Raw genomic sequence first — 17,154 nt, 5'->3', positions numbered from 1 at the left:
GTTGCACGTACTACAATAAAGAGAGCTTCTGCTTTTCTAAAACTTTAAATAAAAGAAAATATTTGGGAGTAGGACTTTGTTCTGAAAAAAAAAAGAAAATTAAAAACATTTAAGAAAACTAAGAAAAAGATATTCAGATCTCTCCTTTTCTCACTGTGCATCTGTTTCATGCCATTAACCTTGAATGATTCATCTCCCAGTACCATCCTATAGGTGCAGATGGTCTACAGTTCAAACACTGTGTCCTTTCTTTCTATGTTCATCTCTTCTCTCTACATCTTTGTCTCCCCCTGTAACCTGTGAGACAACCTGAAGAACTCTTAAAAAAGAGATTCTCTTGTTTCCCCACATTCACCGAATTCTTCCTCATAAGGAATCAATTTATTGCTTGGTTTCTCATTATTATTATAGTGTTGTATAGTCGTAGCATGAGTACATAAAGCGCCATGGTATAACTATATATACATTATATTAAATAAAACTATAACTATAACAAGAAAATGTTAAACTGAAAACACTAAACACTGAATATACTGCTAAAAATCTGAAGGCAGAACAGACTGCGACTGTGTGGCAGGACAGTGAATTGAAGTTATACTGAACTCCAGACTCCAGACAGCTACATATGTGAACACCTGGCGTCAGTGGTGCTCTCACAAAAATACAAAAATAAAAAATCCTGGTAGAATACCGCACTTAGATTTTAAAATGTCATAGTACATGTTTTTAAAAAAACTGCAGTGAAAGCTTTAGGAGGTGATAAACTATAACACACAGATAGGGTATCCAGGTCAACACTTGAAGATGTGGTCATTATCCATGAGTTGCTGGTCAGCACCCTAGTTGTGTAACCTATGTTGGATAAAATTACAAAACAGGGGTGATTTGACTGTACACGAATGTCCTGAGAGGAGTTATTAATTAGTAAATCAATTACAGTTCAGGAAAGTCAGATGATGAGTCTGCTTTAATCAACTGACTAAGTGAAATGTAACTATTATGTAACTTTATTAGTAATTACAGTGAGGTGGAGGGCTAAAATCTCTGTTCGAGGGAGGATTATACATGCTGATCAGACACAGTCCTGCACTATAAAGATTACATCTACTAAAGGAGATATGACGATCTGTACATGGCAATAAACTCTCAAGATCAGTGTCAAGATGATACAACAGACGACATGTTGAGTTATGTAACATAATCCTGCACCATCAAACCTTTGTATTTCCTTATTTTGATGGGAAAGAGCTTTTTTCCATTGGTGTAGATGATGAGCTTCCCTAGGACACACAGAGAGTGAACAAAGCAGCAATACTCGAGCTCTTTTCCAGAATAAACACTCCTCTGTACCAAACCTGAAACATTAAGAGAAAAATCAAAGTGATACATTGTTACAATATATTACTGATATTGTAACAGATGATTTAAGGAACTAAAATGAGAAAAAGAGAAGAAAACAATGTGGAAAAAAAATGTGGCAGCACTGAGATGGACACAGTTTTCACACTGTTCATATCAAAGGCCTCAGAATTACAATGAGACTGACAGGTGAAAAAATGTGTCAGGCTTGCAGTGTCTCTAGAGAGCAGAAAGCCAAAAGAGGCACAGCTCGGAAAAAAACTATGTCTTTTATGAGGACTATATCAGTGGCGAGGGAACTGGCATATCGCAACTTATCCAAGACAAGGTCACAATGTTCAGTCTCAAGGAGCCAGCTGGCTTACAGGAGATAACAGGCTCCACTTGCATTCCCTTATGCCCCATCTGCACCTGTATTCATTCTGGTTTATTCCATTTTAGCACGTAGCTTTGCAAATGGATATGCACCATGTCCATGTTACTCTATAATTATCATGTTATTTTTAATTTATCAAATACTTGACACAAACAGATAATTTCGTAAAAAAATTAGAAGGAATTCATTAAAAAATGTTTCCTAAAATTTGAGAAAAAAAAAACACTTAATGGTGATGCAAAGGGCTGTCGATAATCTCCAGTATTGCCTCTTGTTTGTACACATTGTTGAGAACGTCATTCAAAACTGGACTGCGTCATGTAATATGTAATGTATTCCTGAAGTGTTGCTATGCCAATTTGTCAGTGTTATAACTTGTCCTTTCCACCATTTTTCCTCTGTCCACCTATGTTTTAATGTCTGTGCATAAAAGAAGCTGAATAAATGATGGCAAAGTCTAGGTACGAACACTCAAAGGCTTCAAATGAAGCATTACTTTCTCATTAGACTTTCACAGTAGTTCACTCTGAGAGTTTTATTTTTTGGTTTGTTTCACAAGACACATTAAATCAGCATTACTGCAAATGTGCTGATGCTTAGCACACAGGGAGAGGCCCAGAGTGAAGTTTGGTATTTGAATATGCCTGAGAGAGTACACAAACCTGATGAAGAAATAATGAGATTAGGGAGTGGTTGTTTTTTTTTAACTTGCCAATGCTCCGCTGCTCCCCTGACTCAGTTGTCTCATTTGTGAAACGTTCACAGGACTCATTGTACTTGATGCACTGCTGAAGAGCTGCTACAGCCTGTGAAAGAAAAGATATAATGCATGTTGCTTCGGATGCTAAGCATGTTAAATTAGCTGAATAAAATGACGACGGCTAATGTGCATTGCCAAATTTGTAGACTACTGTCATAAACAGGCCAAAAACTGAACAATTACTTAAAAATTCAGTCAGAATCTCAGTGCAACCTCCTCTTATCCAATCAAGAGATTTAAGACTAGAAGCCATGCTTTTAATCTAAATCCAAGCACTGTGGGGAATTTTAATGCCCTGCGATGCAAGAGCAGTTTAGGCTTACAGTGTTTCAGAAAGATATTGGCAGTTTCTTTAGAGAAAGTTTCAGCGGCGATTCCACAGTAACTCTTCTAAAGTCACAGTCAAAAGGGAGGTTTGAGCTCAAAAAAAAAAGACCAATTCTTGAATGTCAAAGTGCCACTCCTGTTCTGTGCCCTTTTGTCTAAAAGACCAGTACACTGAACTGTTTGGCTGTGATTTACACCTGCACCCCACAAAATGACACAAACAGGACCATTTTCATAGGAGGTGTCAGAAGCAGTTAGATACAGCCAGTCTTTTGGAAAATCTCTTTAGCTTTTCAACAAGTTTACATCTTAGTAAAGGTAGAATTTAGGAGAAGGTTCTCAATAAGGCCCAAAAACCAAACCAGAAAATGCTGACTGTAGCATTTTCTGTCATTATGCAAATGTGCTGTTTATAAGATTGGGAAAACCTGCAGTCAGCTGAGAATGAGCAAGTCACTTGGATGAGTGGCGAAACGTTTCTCCCACTGAAAACGCTACGTCCAGATGAACAGAATCAACTTTTGGAGGCTGACTACAGCATTTCAATATGGAAACAGGTCACCCTTGGGCTCTGCAGGTAAATGGATTTGTTTGGGAAAAACCAAGATTTTCATCAGTTCACCAGTTTCCTCTGGTCCAATCACAGCTTTGCTTTCTCATGAGCACAATGTCTGTTTTAGATGCAAGTTTTGATGCCTTTTGGATGACCCAAGAACCAGGCCAATATAATGTTTGCCTGATACTATCAGCCACTATCTCACAGATATAATAATTTCAGGATTTTTGTTGTCAAATATGCACCAACAGAAAAAAAAAATGTATTTTATTCAACCACAAAGCAAAGAAATGTGTGAGGGTCAGTTAGAAATGTTGTAAAGACATATTTTGTCCAGCAGTGTTTACAGAGCACTCAGTATCATTTGAAGCACAGAGAGTAGTATCACAGCTTAGCAGATGGTAATATATTCCCTTTTAATTTAGCTCCAACTATATGCATATATATGGACAGAAAGCATGTGAGAGAGAATATCTTGATATTGACTTAAAAAAAAAAAAATCCCTAATAATATCTATCTGTACTGTCCTCAAATATCCAGTATTGACTCGGGTTAATCCTTTTGATGTTCATTTGCTCCCCTCTTGTCTCAGACCTTTCAGAAGTACAAAGCAGTGAAAGATCCTTATTATTGAGTAAACCACTCACCACAGACTTGTATTTTCTCTCCAGGAGTCTGAGAATCACAGCCCTGCTGTAGTAGCCATGCTGAGAGGGAGGCAGAGGCCAGGAGAAAACCAGAAAAAATATACGTTACAGAGTGCAATATAAACAAGAGAGGATGGAGATCAAAACATTAAAATGCAATACACAAACACAGCGGTTCATACAAAAATTCAGTCTGTGTAAATCTGAAACTGTGGGCATACACACCATCCACTTTTTAAACCAAGTGGCTTTTACATCCAGTAAAGCCAGTAAGTGAACTGGTTCCAGGACTCTCTCAGTTCCTGGTGAGCCATGTTCGTGATGGAAGGACAGCAGGGAAAAGGTGTTTTCTATAACTTCTTCCATGTATCTATAAGCAAGGTCGAGAAACAAAAACACAAAATAAGTTCACAGTCCGTTCCATCATTCTATAAATAATTACGTATATTAAGTGATATGTATTTGTGGGTCAAATTTCACACCCTCTTAAAATGAATCATTTAAAAACGTACTAAGTGTTCTTTTTTTTATACATCAGATTTGAAAAGTAGCATCTGGATAGTCCGTGATGGTTGGGCACACAATCAAGAAACAAGATAAAGACAACTTACTTCTCTGGATGACGTATCCAGAAGTTAGTCACCTCCTTTTGAAAATCATTCATCAGTCGAATCTGAAACAAGACACACAGAGAGAAAAACAGTGTGTGCACTTTATTTTTGACATGATATAGTTAAGAAGCTCTTGTAGAAAAGTTGCTGTACCTGCTTGAGGAGACGACTGATCTCAGGCCTGTTAACGTCAATGGTAGCTGAGCCACTTGGAAAGCTCAGCTTATGGGACAGAAAACTTGACTCCACAGATTTAGCTGCACATTCAAAGGCAAATTCTTATTACAAGCCACACAAGATAATATGGATTTTGGATGTATAGCAGTGAGCTACAACCACTCAAAGATACAGTAAGTAACATGGATCACATTAGTACAGTTGCATTTTCTGCTTGGAAATTTCCTGAAAGTAACCTCGTCCCATAAAATCCACAAACCAAACATCTCCTTCCATCTAAACATAAAACCAAAACTACTTCCCATGTGTCACTGAATAACAAGCTGCTTTTCATTTGCTCTGTAAATAAACAAGTGACCCTTTAAGATATACTTTTTTTTTTATTTTACTTTTTAAAAAACATCTTTGTTTAATTCAAACACAACAGTCCAGCACACTACATTAAAACCCAGAAGGGTCCATTGAGAGTTACCTACCCAGGCTTGTGTAAATTTCTCGTGTCACATTCAGAGGAGAGGATGAGAGGCTTTTAGCAAAGAATCGCAGCGCATTATCCTGACAGAGGTGAGATGACACGCGTGAACATACATTCACAGCCATTTATATAACCAATCAATGATACCTACGTTCTAAATGATAAGAAAATTCAGTGAGAAGAACAGAAAGAAGATTAAGGATCCGTGGAATGAGGAACAGGTTTTTCAATGTTCAATTATAAAGCATAAAATCGTTAATAACAACAACATGGTTATTATTGATTTATTTATTAATGAATAAATGATTAATGCTACTTATTTTACTGCAGTGTGCAGATGAGGCTGCTCAGGACTCACACTGAGGTCGGGATCCGGCTCGCTCAGAGCTACGCAGAGGTTCAGACGCAGGCTGCTCCAGCTCTCACAGCTAAGCACATCAGATGTAGGAGCACGGCAGAGGACCTTCAGAGCCTCCCAACGCACCTACACACAGACTCACATCAAGCACCTGGACTACACTGCCAATTATGCCGAGGAGTGGTTCGTGACCTTTTAGCTGGTTAACCCTTTACACAAACCAATGTCTACTTGCAACCCTACTTGCAAGTGCTAACTGTGCCAACAAACAGCGACCGTTTCACTCAAACTGATTCAAAATCAGTTTAAGTGCAAAATTAAACAAGACTATCTCCAGTTTTTCCAACATGGATAAATGTGAAGATAATGTCAAGTTAAAAGATTAAGACAAAGAAAAAAAACCCTGATTAGAAATCTACGGAAAGATTAAAGGGACATTTTTCTCGCTCTTGCCTGCAACTCTTTGAAGAGACCTGATCATCTAACTGGGAAAGATGGATTTGTGCTACAGAATCCTCCAGTGACCTAAAGAAAAACCAAAAGATATGTCTAAGTTGTTTACCTCTTTGGGCTTGCTGGAGTCAAGCTTTTCAGCCAAAATTTGCAGCTGCTCTTGTCTAAAGAATCCATAACTCTGGGAATGAAAAAAAGACAGGAAATGGGGGGGAAAGCGTCATTACTCACCAAAAAGCAAAAAGAAAATATCTCTCAAAACAGCTTCACTCTATGTCTAAAGATTGATTTTCACCCCCGTTCCATGTATCATGGAAAGAAAGAAACTTGTGAAATTAATGTCATCCAGAAATTGGGGCCAGAATACAACATAAAGGCAAAAAATTAATAAAACAAGCGTTTATTGGCATCATTTGTAAGCAGTTTTCTCTAACCCGACTGAAGGACGAGCCACTGTCAGAGCAGTTGTCAGTGAACTGGATGTTGGACTGCCTATGCTGCTTCTCTTGGTGCGTCTCCTCCTTTCTCAGCTGGTCCTCCTCAGACTTGTTTTTTAAAGACTCCACAACTGTTATCATGGTGTTTTTTAAGGTGTGTATCATCTGCTGGTACCTGTCATAAAGAGAGAAAGTGAATGAGCTAAACTAGGTCAACCAATATGATTGCATGAGTCACAGCAAGCCTAAACATTGCTTCATATGAAACTCAAGTGAAAGGTAATTACTGCATCAATTTATAGCTGAAAGCAGGGAAATTCAGCGCTGAGATTGGATGGTGCAGTTATCCAATATGGAAAAAAAGAAAGAAATATACTGTAAATACAAATGAGATTTATCCACTTTTTAAAATAACCGCCAACTGACAACTTAACTTTAATACCACAAATACATTTGATGGCCTTGGATAGCTTCTTATTAAAGAACATTAATCCAGGGTTTTGGCTAAGAATGGGATTATGGGAGATGGCTACACATGACAGTAAGTTCTCTTAAAACTGAAATTAAATACAACTAACTAAATCCAACTGCTACTTAAAGTCACCATGAGAGTTCGGTACACCCAGGCTCTAAACAGTAAACCCAAGATGTCACTGACAGGTTCAAAACAGTGGAGTTTAGTTGGCTTATTCAGTGTAAAATATAGAGACTGTGGATGAGAAATGAGCTAAGAGCAGAAAGTCAAGTATTTGCTTGTACAAATTTGACAAATTACTATTAAGGACATGTGCAGAGGTTCTTAAGTCCCATTTTCCACTTTCAGTTCTTAACATTTATCTTTTGAATCTCACTAAAACCTCTTTTGAAGTGCCAAAATGTCCCCTGTGTACAAAAACACCGGTGGCAGCTTTATATGAAAATGTAGGACACAGATTTGTACTAGAGCCTCTTCTTGTTTGTGGTGATGGACAGGTTTACAGATGAGGTTGGGCAGGAGTCTCTGTGGACTGTGTTGCTCGCAGACAACATTGTGATCTGTATTGAGAGTGGGGAGCAGGTAGAGGAGAGCCTACAGACACGGAGATGTGCAGTAGAAAGAAGAGGAATGAAAGTCAGCGGTATCAAGACAGAAAAAAATGTGTGAGCGAGTGAGGCAAATGGAAAGGTGAATGGTGATGCAAGGAATAGAGGTACTAGAGGTGGGGTTATGATCCAAATCAATGGGGAGTGCACAAAAAAAGGTAAGGAGAGAGTGTGCAGGTAAGGTGGAGTAGGTGGAGAAGAGAATTAAGGTAGCAGCCTTAATAAAAAGGTAGGTTTAGAGTATGAGATGGCAGTAAGACCACTTATGTTGCTCAGATTAGAAAGGGTAGCTAAGAGAAAAGTCAGGAGGTGGAGCTAGAGGTGACAGAGTGAAGGTCATCGACAGGACAGCTGAGGCTGGACAGCTGAGATGGAGCTGAGCGCTTGTGTGTGTGGTAGTTGTGGCTCAGGAAGTAAAGTGAGTCACATGCAAATCTGGAGGCTGCTAGCTTGATCGCCTGCCTATACGCTTCCATCAGAGTGTGTGTGCAAATGTTAGAAAGATTTCTGCGTGTGTGTGATAATGCTTAAAAAGTGCTCAGTTAAAGCAGAAAAGAGCAAAAGGGACCATCTCCTGTGTTTAGGGGCTGATTGCCCCTCTTTAGGCATTGGTGCCTGGACCTGAGAGTATAAAGTGTGTATGGGGAGTGTGTGTACTGCATTCATTTTTTCAGCGTGTCTCCATGGTAGTGAATTCATGCTTGTGTCTGTGTATGCCTGTTTGTTTGTGTATCAGGTCAGGTGTGGGGGCCTATATGGCCCTGCCACATGCCCTGCCAGTGGCTGGTGCCCCCACCCACTAATGCATTGGTGATTCTTGGGGGGCAGGGCTGTGGTGTCCCACACAAACACTAGATATTTCCATGAAGATACCTTTTGAACACAAGCGTGCTCACGCACAGAGGTGTACAAACAGATACTCACAGACACACTATTGTAGTTGGCTGCTGCCTCTAAAAATATCTTGTATTATTAGTACTGTGTGCTGTTCAGTAAAATGTATTATTCATTATTTACTGTTATTTATGCATATGTTAGTTGTTGCTGTGGTTTCTCTGCTGTGTTACTTTTTTCCCTCACCAGGTCTTGAAGCAGATTCTCAGTGTTTTTTCTCTCTCTCCTCATTTTTTCTCTCCCTATCCTTCTCCATAACGTTCTCCTCAACTTCTTTCGTCTTTTCCTTTTCCGTCCACCAGTCTTCTTCATTATGATTGTAATAAATCAAAATAAAATATTCTAATATTCTTGACCTTCAGACAACAATTCTGATTGCCTCACTGCTGGACAAGATGCAGGGGCAAAAATGAATTTAAAAAATAAATACAAAGCAGAAAAGCAGTATAGAAGTACCAGACCATTTACCCAGTGGGATAGTGAATTTATTGGGAAAATGATGTTGAAGATGGAGAAGACAGTCAATGCAATTCTATTTTAAGAGGAATTTCATGGCAGTAAGGGAGGATATATACAGGGAGTGCAGAATTATTAGGCAAGTTGTATTTTTGAGGAATAATTTTATTATTGAACAACAACCATGTTCTCAATGAACCCAAAAAACTCATTAATATCAAAGCTGAATGTTTTTGGAAGTAGTTTTTAGTTTGTTTTTAGTTTTAGCTATTTTAGGGGGATATCTGTGTGTGCAGGTGACTATTACTGTGCATAATTATTAGGCAACTTAACAAAAAACAAATATATACCCATTTCAATTATTTATTTTTACCAGTGAAACCAATATAACATCTCCACATTCACAAATATACATTTCTGACATTCAAAAACAAAACAAAAACAAATCAGCGACCAATATAGCCACCTTTCTTTGCAAGGACACTCAAAAGCCTGCCATCCATGGATTCTGTCAGTGTTTTGATCTGTTCACCATCAACATTGCGTGCAGCAGCAACCACAGCCTCCCAGACACTGTTCAGAGAGGTGTACTGTTTTCCCTCCTTGTAAATCTCACATTTGATGATGGACCACAGGTTCTCAATGGGGTTCAGATCAGGTGAACAAGGTGGCCATGTCATTAGTTTTTCTTCTTTTATACCCTTTCTTGCCAGCCACGCTGTGGAGTACTTGGACGCGTGTGATGGAGCATTGTCCTGCATGAAAATCATGTTTTTCTTGAAGGATGCAGACTTCTTCCTGTACCACTGCTTGAAGAAGGTGTCTTCCAGAAACTGGCAGTAGGACTGGGAGTTGAGCTTGACTCCATCCTCAACCCGAAAAGGCCTCACAAGCTCATCTTTGATGATACCAGCCCAAACCAGTACTCCACCTCCACCTTGCTGGCGTCTGAGTCGGACTGGAGCTCTCTGCCCTTTACCAATCCAGCCACGGGCCCATCCATCTGGCCCATCAAGACTCACTCTCATTTCATCAGTCCATAAAACCTTAGAAAAACCAGTCTTGAGATATTTCTTGGCCCAGTCTTGACGTTTCAGCTTGTGTGTCTTGTTCAGTGGTGGTCGTCTTTCAGCCTTTCTTACCTTGGCCATGTCTCTGAGTATTGCACACCTTGTGCTTTTGGGCACTCCAGTGATGTTGCAGCTCTGAAATATGGCCAAACTGGTGGCAAGTGGCATCTTGGCAGCTGCACGCTTGACTTTTCTCAGTTCATGGGCAGTTATTTTGCGCCTTGGTTTTTCCACACGCTTCTTGCGACCCTGTTGACTATTCTGAATGAAACGCTTGATTGTTCGATGATCACGCTTCAGAAGCTTTGCAATTTTGAGACTGCTGCATCCCTCTGCAAGATATCTCACTATTTTTGACTTTTCTGAGCCTGTCAAGTCCTTCTTTTGACCCATTTTGCCAAAGGAAAGGACGTTGCCTAATAATTATGCACCCCTGATATAGGGTGTTGATGTCATTAGACCACACCCCTTCTCATTACAGAGATGCACATCACCTAATATGCTTAATTGGTAGTAGGCTTTCGAGCCTATACAGCTTGGAGTAAGACAACATGCATGAAGAGGATGATGTGGACAAAATACTCATTTGCCTAATAATTCTGCACTCCCTGTAGATAGCTGGTATCAGGGAAGTGATACGGTGAGATGGAGGCAGATTTTCTGTGGCGACCCTAAAAGGTGCAGCCAAAAGAAAAAACAAAGTTTTGCATTTGAAATTCTTTTTAGTAAGAAGGTTGAGTTCTGGAGTTTTCCAGTATATCCGAAAGTATGGAGGGTCAATGAAGTAGGTTTGAAACACAATAAACATGATGAATATGGGCCAATAGAAAAAGATGCTAAAGATATTCAGAGACACTCACTCAGCTGAGTATCTAGTCCTTTGTGTCACTGCGTGAATCAGAGTGTCGTGTCCCGAGCCAATTGCATGTTGTCCATCTTCTCTGGTCAAGTTGTTTGTTTCCTCTTCAACCACAGATCCTAAAGCGTTCTCCACATATTGACGGAGGTACTTCACAAACTCATAACTGTAAGAAGAGAAGTAACCAAGTCACACCTATACTGTAAATATATACTAAAAACAACACAAAGAACACATGCCCATATAAACATAACAAAGCCCATTTTATTAGATCCAGTCATTACATTTAATGCTATGGTGTTTGATGATGGACTCACTTGTGAAAGTTCTTGTCAGTCTCCTCTAGGTGAAGAAGGATCTCTTCAGCACATTCAGGTGAAGGAGCACTAGAGATCTTGTCACTGATGCTTCTCAGAAACTGCTTAACCAAGGACTGCAACTCCACCTCATCCTCAGCAAACTCAGACATCTCTGCTACTGCTGTGTCAAAAACAAAAGGTTTTAATTCAGAGGGATTTCTAAGAGACTAAAGGAGGCATTTTTCTTTCCATTCACTAAAGCATAAAATACACATTTGCTCATCCAATGGCGAAAAATAACAGGAAACTATCTAAACTAATACTCTGTAAGATAACAGATTAAGTTACTTAACAACAGACGAACCAAAACGTGCTCATGTGTATATTTCTACCTCCAGCATGTTACTAAAACGTACGTCCTTTATCATTATCCCCTTCTCGGTTTCATTTAGTGAGGAGGAAAAAATTTCATCACCAACAGGTTTGAAAATTGGCTACCTATCTGGAAAAACAGGCGATCACAGCAATGATGACAGTGTACACCACGTAAATGTGTGATTAAATGTAAAATAACGGTACAATCAGTTTGATTTTGTCCTGCAATCTAAAGGCTTAATTCTGCTGCTAACAACAATGAATGTGTCCCTTCTCTTGTTAGCTTGACGCTGCCATTATTGAAACACTGCTAGCTGAAAAACAAAAGTGCCAAAATTAAACTAAAACGGAAGCTGGACTAAAAAGCAACGAAGGCAAACGGAAACCATCACGCACAGAGCTTTTTAAATCAGTCACCTTGTCTTTGTGCATATAAAAGAGCTTCATCGAGCTAGCGCTTTGCTATCCACAACTGTATCTCTATGGAAACGTCCAGTGTTAACTGTGGTGCATTGTGGGAGACCCCCATGTGGTATCTCCACGATAATCGGAATTTGGCTTTCCTAATAAAAATCTGGATATTTAGGATGTCTTTGGATTAATTTTAGAGTTTATACTTGCTTTTATTGTTTGTCATGTGATAATTAAAGAATATTTCAACCTTATTGAATATATTTAAAAATCATTCAACATGAGGTAAAAGTATTTAGACGGATTTTTTGTTACGGTTTTGAATGCAGCACTGCTGTTCTACACTGTCACGTGACCCAATGTTTTGCTGCTTTCACCGGGTGTAGCAGAGGAGACATACCTGCTTCTTAAACGAGAATTCTTACAGCTTTTATTAGTAATTTTACTATGTGGGGTTAGTTGTAGCTTCCATTTACACGTCTGAAGTATTCGTTAACCTATTCACGTACAGGTCCCAGCGTTATATTACCGAATAAGCTTTAGTTAGCAAATTATATCATCAACTCCAGCGTGGGATATGGCGGCGGTTGACAGCTTTCAGTTTTTGTACAGAGAAATTTCTCGTACGTGCAACTCTTACTTTGAAACCCTGGCGCTGGTCGGTGCTCTGTACACGGCCAGCAGGGCAGTGATCCTGCTGAGCGACTGCTGCACGTTGGTTAGGGTGCATTTTCTGCCCAGATTGATCCCAAGTAAGAAGCTGACCCAGAGATATGGTGACTGGGCTGTCGTTTATGGTAAGGATGGGCCGCAGCAGAGTTAATTTCTGTTATATCATAATTGAAGTAAACTCTATTTCATTAAATTCATATTTCATGAATCTATTTCATTAACAATAGCCAAAGTCAACGGGAGTATATACAGAATGCAGTTTTTAAATCATGGTTGCATGTATGAATGGGAGACAAGCTATCCAAACCTGCCTTGCGTTTTGTGAAAAAGAAAATTGGCCCTTAAACCCAATAACTGGTTATGCCCCCCTTAACAGCAAGAAGTACCATCTACCAGTGATAACTGGCAATGAGTCTTTCACATCACTTTGGAGGAATTTTGGGTCACTCTTCGTTGCAGAATTGTATGAATTCAGCCACAGTGGAGAGTTTTCCAGCATGAGCGGCCTGTTTAAGGTCACGCCAAAGCATTTAAATCCGGACTTTGACTAGGCCCTTTCAAAACCTTTATGGGGTGGACTTGCTGGTGTTTTGGATCATTGTTCTGCTGTATAACCCAAGTGTGCTTGAGCTTCAGGGTACGAACTGATGACCAGATATTTTACATCAAGATTTTCTGGTAGAGAACATAATAGAGTAAGCAGAATGTCCTAAATCATCTTTTAAAGGCTGCATTTTAAATTTACTTTGGTTATCTTTCTCTAATATTAAAATTTGTATGATGATGAAACATTTAAATGTGACAACATATGCAAAAAGCTTAGTAATCAGGAAGGGGACAAATCCTTTTTCACAGCACTGTAACTGGTTCAATGTCTATAATGTTGCTGCAAACCTTTTTGTTCTCTCTGGCATGACTTTGTCATCTCTCTTGTCAGGTGCATCGGAGCCTGTAGCCAAAGCATACGCAGAGGAGCTGGCCAGGCATGCCATCAGCATCATCTTTGTCACTCGGGACCCCTCCTCTGTTAGAGACATGAGTGCATACCTCTCCCAGAATTATGGAGTGGAAACTGTTGTGGTCTCAGCTGACTTCTCCCTGGACCAAGTGGCCTGCAAGCCCATCAAAGAAGCATTGAGGGGTAAAGATATTGGCTTCCTGGTAAACTGTGTCGATGAATCTTTGGCTTCACCCCAGAGCCTGATTGAAGTGCCCGAACAGCACCTCTTGGATTTGGTGAACAGGAACATTGCAGTCACTACTCTGATGACCCGATTGGTTCTGCCGGGGATGGTGGATCGCAGCAGAGGTGCCGTGGTCAATATATCATCGGGTGCCTGCTGCAGACCTCTTCTTGGAAGAGTGACGCTCACCGCCTCCACTGTGAGACAAATCACTGTTACAGTCTGCAGGCATGGAGACGTGCCAGTAAAACATATCTATAGCCTGTATAGATCCTTTGTAATATGATGAAGAGCACATTGATGTCTCTGATCAATTTGAAGATCTGTTGTTACTACTATCCCCTTAAAGTATTAGCTCTTGATTTGTGGCAAGTAGATCCACTGCTGGTGGAAAATATGTTGTAAAACTAAGCTGAACAAACAGGATTTATGCAAAATAAGTTTTAGTCTTCTGTTTTCAGTTTTGAACCATGATTGTTTGTTAATGATTGATTAAAAATGTAACTTTTTTTTAGTATGTAAAGTAGTGTCAGCCAGAAAAAGGTTTGAGAATCAGCAGAGTAAGCCGCTCTTTAAAGTAAATTATGTAGGTTTTTGAACTGTCATCTCCATTTCTTCTGTGTGCTGGCTATAGTCCCAGTCACAACAACATTATTTTTTCCTGACAACAGCAACCTTTCCTCTGACATTTCAGGGATACCTGGATCATTTGTCAAGAGCTCTTCACCTTGAGTACAGCAGCAAAGGCATATTCATTCAGAGTCTGCTCCCCTTCCAGGTAAATATCTTAACAGTAGCTGTTCTGTAAGACCTGAAATCTGGCAGCAAAAGTCTGGCTGGATCAACGATCCCCACTGCTATTACTCTGATAGATGCTAATTTGTGGCTTGTCGTGTTTGCACATCATGTATGAAATTGGCTATCAAACTAGGGAGATCGATGAAATCAAGCTGCTTAACTTCATCTTTGTCCATGTCCATTTAGATAGCCTCAAGTGAGCAGCAGCCATCATCATCATCTTCATCACCATCACGAAGAGAAGGCTGGTTTGTACCAAAGCCAGAAGTTTATGCTCGCCATGCCATCTCCACTCTGGGAGTCTCAAACAGGACCACAGGATATTGGCCTCATACCCTGCAGGTCAGTTGAAATGAAGTCATGTCATCAGTTTTTATTTTGACAGCATCACAGAAAATGTAAAAAATGTGAAGTATATTACTCTGAGTGAGATGATCTCTGATACTGTTAAAGCTTTTGTGAAACCAGAATTGAAAACATTAAATACTTTTTCCATATCCTGTTCTCTTCTCTTTTTGTCTTTGCAGTACGGATTGATGAGATGCATTCCAGAGTGGATCTGGGTTCTCGGATCACGAGTGCTCATTAGCTCAAGCTAAGAGCTTAATCTGACGCACTGGGTCTTGTTGTTACACGAATCTTGTTGCATTCCAGCTTCTTCTGCTATTAAATCTGTTGAACTTTGATGCTCTGATAAGGCTGACACTACCGTTTTCTTTCTATTGATTGGGTATTAGTTAATAAAGAACCTGCAGTGGAATTCATCTAAAATGATGAGTAAAAGTACAAACATTTTTTCAACATTGCTCCTGCATTACTAGATTATGGTCTGATGAATCTGTGACATCCAGCGTTTACTTTGAAGCCAGACAACCTTAATTATTTCCAGACCTGTGTTTGGGTTGGATTTACAAGCTTGTCAATTATTATTGGAGCCTAACAATAAGACTTTGTTTGGTCTTGTGCACAGAAAGCATTTTATACGAGTGAAACTCATTTTACCTCCTGTGTATCTTCAAAAACACTTCAGTGGAAGAGAACATTGTGTATAAGTGCAGACAATATCAAAATCCTCACCTTAAATGTGAGACAAATAAGAGCAATATAATACAAACACAGCCGAAGTGAAACGAGTATAAACAAATTCACTAATTACACAAGTCTAAATTTAAGGAGTTAGGCTTGATTTAGATTTAAGAATAAATTTAAGAAAGTATTTTGACTTGCACTGTGATAAGGTTTGCTTTTATCTGCTATTAATCTACATACCATGTGACTTCATTCTAACCAAAAACTTTTTGCTCTGACCACGCGCATCTGACACATACACAGAGCCAAAAACAAAAATAACAGGCTAATAATATGTGATAGCCTTTTCATCAATGTGTTTGTATAAAAAAGCTGTACGGGAAACCTCATCCAGATGCTACAAACATGTTTGTTGAAAGTAAAAAAAATAGTTTATATTTCAACTCGTTCTTGCACCGAGATTGTATCCTCGGCTTCTTTGATTTGCTGGTCTAATCAAACAAAGAGTTTAAATGTCAAGCTTTCTACAATACAGTGTGGTGTTTATCTGTTGCAAAATATATATATATATATATAAGTGTTTACATACAGATAAGTGTGTGACGAGTGAATGAAGTGTGATATTCAAGCATCTCCAATTTAAAGGTGTACTGAAGTTTATGGTATTTTATTTTATTAAGAAACAATATTTAAGACATTTGATATGAGAGCATTTTGCTTAAAGTGGACCTGTTATGCTAATTTCCATCTCGTTACTGATTCGACCACTTTTAACTCCTCATTTCAAGCCAACTAATTGGCTGTCCCTCACAAACACAAGATTTGAACAGCAGGTGGGTTAGAATGAATAACCTAAACTATTACAGCACATATATGAGAAAATGAATGTGGAAAAATATAATAGGTCTGCTTTAGTTAATCATTTGTGTGATATTTGACACACACATTGAGATTAATTATGTTAATTGATTGCTGGAATGTGAAATCCGTGTGTTATTGTAGCACATAATCAGACCAATAAAACTCCTCCATTCCAACATCACTTGTGACGTTGTTTTCATGTGTGTACTGTAACTTTTGTCTTTTATGTTGAACCATATTTTTATAAAACCTCAGCCCTCTGCCTTACTTGTGCATGTTTGTCTTCTCTGATACAATGACTGATCAATAAGGTGAAGGCCAGACTTTGTTTTTCTCTTTAAAGTGTAAGTACGGAGTAAATTATTTACAGAGCAGAGACGATGCAGGCTTCCAGAGTTCAGTCTGTAACCCCCACAGATGACCTGGGTCAGAGTAAACCTTAGAGGAAACTTGTAAACCTCATGAACCCGCAGTGTGGTGGTTTGTAGTAAACAGACACGGTGCTGTGCAAACCCTTCTGTGGTAGGATTTAAATATGACGCCAGAGTCTGAATACTGTGCTGGTGAAAAGACAAACATTTGCTTAAGCAAAAATACTATAAGCAACAGCAAAAAAAACTCACACA

At 39.2% G+C, this 17,154-nt stretch overlaps 2 protein-coding genes across 6 annotated transcripts in view; one reads left to right on the top strand and one right to left on the bottom strand.

The window, feature by feature from the left end:
• tbc1d32 (TBC1 domain family, member 32) overlaps positions 1-12,057 on the bottom strand; it is a 92,271-nt gene extending 80,214 nt beyond the window's left edge. For 3 of the 5 annotated variants that reach the window (XM_026194048.1, XM_026194051.1, XM_026194052.1), the window contains exons 1-13: positions 11,991-12,057; positions 11,217-11,379; positions 10,901-11,065; positions 6,535-6,712; positions 6,210-6,281; positions 5,648-5,773; positions 5,291-5,369; positions 4,791-4,894; positions 4,638-4,699; positions 4,252-4,396; positions 4,027-4,086; positions 2,448-2,541; positions 1,218-1,355 (exon numbers count right to left, since the gene is read on the bottom strand). In XM_026194048.1, the coding sequence (XP_026049833.1) occupies positions 1,218-1,355; positions 2,448-2,541; positions 4,027-4,086; positions 4,252-4,396; positions 4,638-4,699; positions 4,791-4,894; positions 5,291-5,369; positions 5,648-5,773; positions 6,210-6,281; positions 6,535-6,712; positions 10,901-11,065; positions 11,217-11,368 (1,375 nt within the window). In that variant the 5' untranslated portion in view covers positions 11,369-11,379; positions 11,991-12,057. Of the gene's footprint in view, positions 1-1,217; positions 1,356-2,447; positions 2,542-4,026; positions 4,087-4,251; positions 4,397-4,637; positions 4,700-4,790; positions 4,895-5,290; positions 5,370-5,647; positions 5,774-6,209; positions 6,282-6,534; positions 6,713-10,900; positions 11,066-11,216; positions 11,380-11,590; positions 11,912-11,990 lie in introns of those variants that run through there. The other 2 variants (XM_026194049.1, XM_026194050.1) reach the window with 2 other exon arrangements.
• Positions 12,058-12,321: 264 nt separating this feature from the next.
• Positions 12,322-16,709, top strand: hsdl1 (hydroxysteroid dehydrogenase like 1). The gene is made up of 5 exons (XM_026194928.1): positions 12,322-12,781; positions 13,594-14,039; positions 14,535-14,618; positions 14,825-14,980; positions 15,166-16,709. Exons 1-5 carry the CDS (start codon positions 12,562-12,564, stop codon positions 15,235-15,237), a joined length of 978 nt encoding a protein of 325 aa, XP_026050713.1. The 5' UTR covers positions 12,322-12,561; the 3' UTR covers positions 15,238-16,709.
• Positions 16,710-17,154: the final 445 nt, after the last annotated feature.

Source organism: Astatotilapia calliptera, chromosome 15 (genome assembly GCF_900246225.1).
Source record: "Astatotilapia calliptera chromosome 15, fAstCal1.2, whole genome shotgun sequence".
Classification (NCBI taxonomy): domain Eukaryota; kingdom Metazoa; phylum Chordata; class Actinopteri; order Cichliformes; family Cichlidae; genus Astatotilapia; species Astatotilapia calliptera.
Note: the sequence above shows the minus strand (reverse complement) of the source record. Positions and strands in the feature narration are given on the sequence as shown.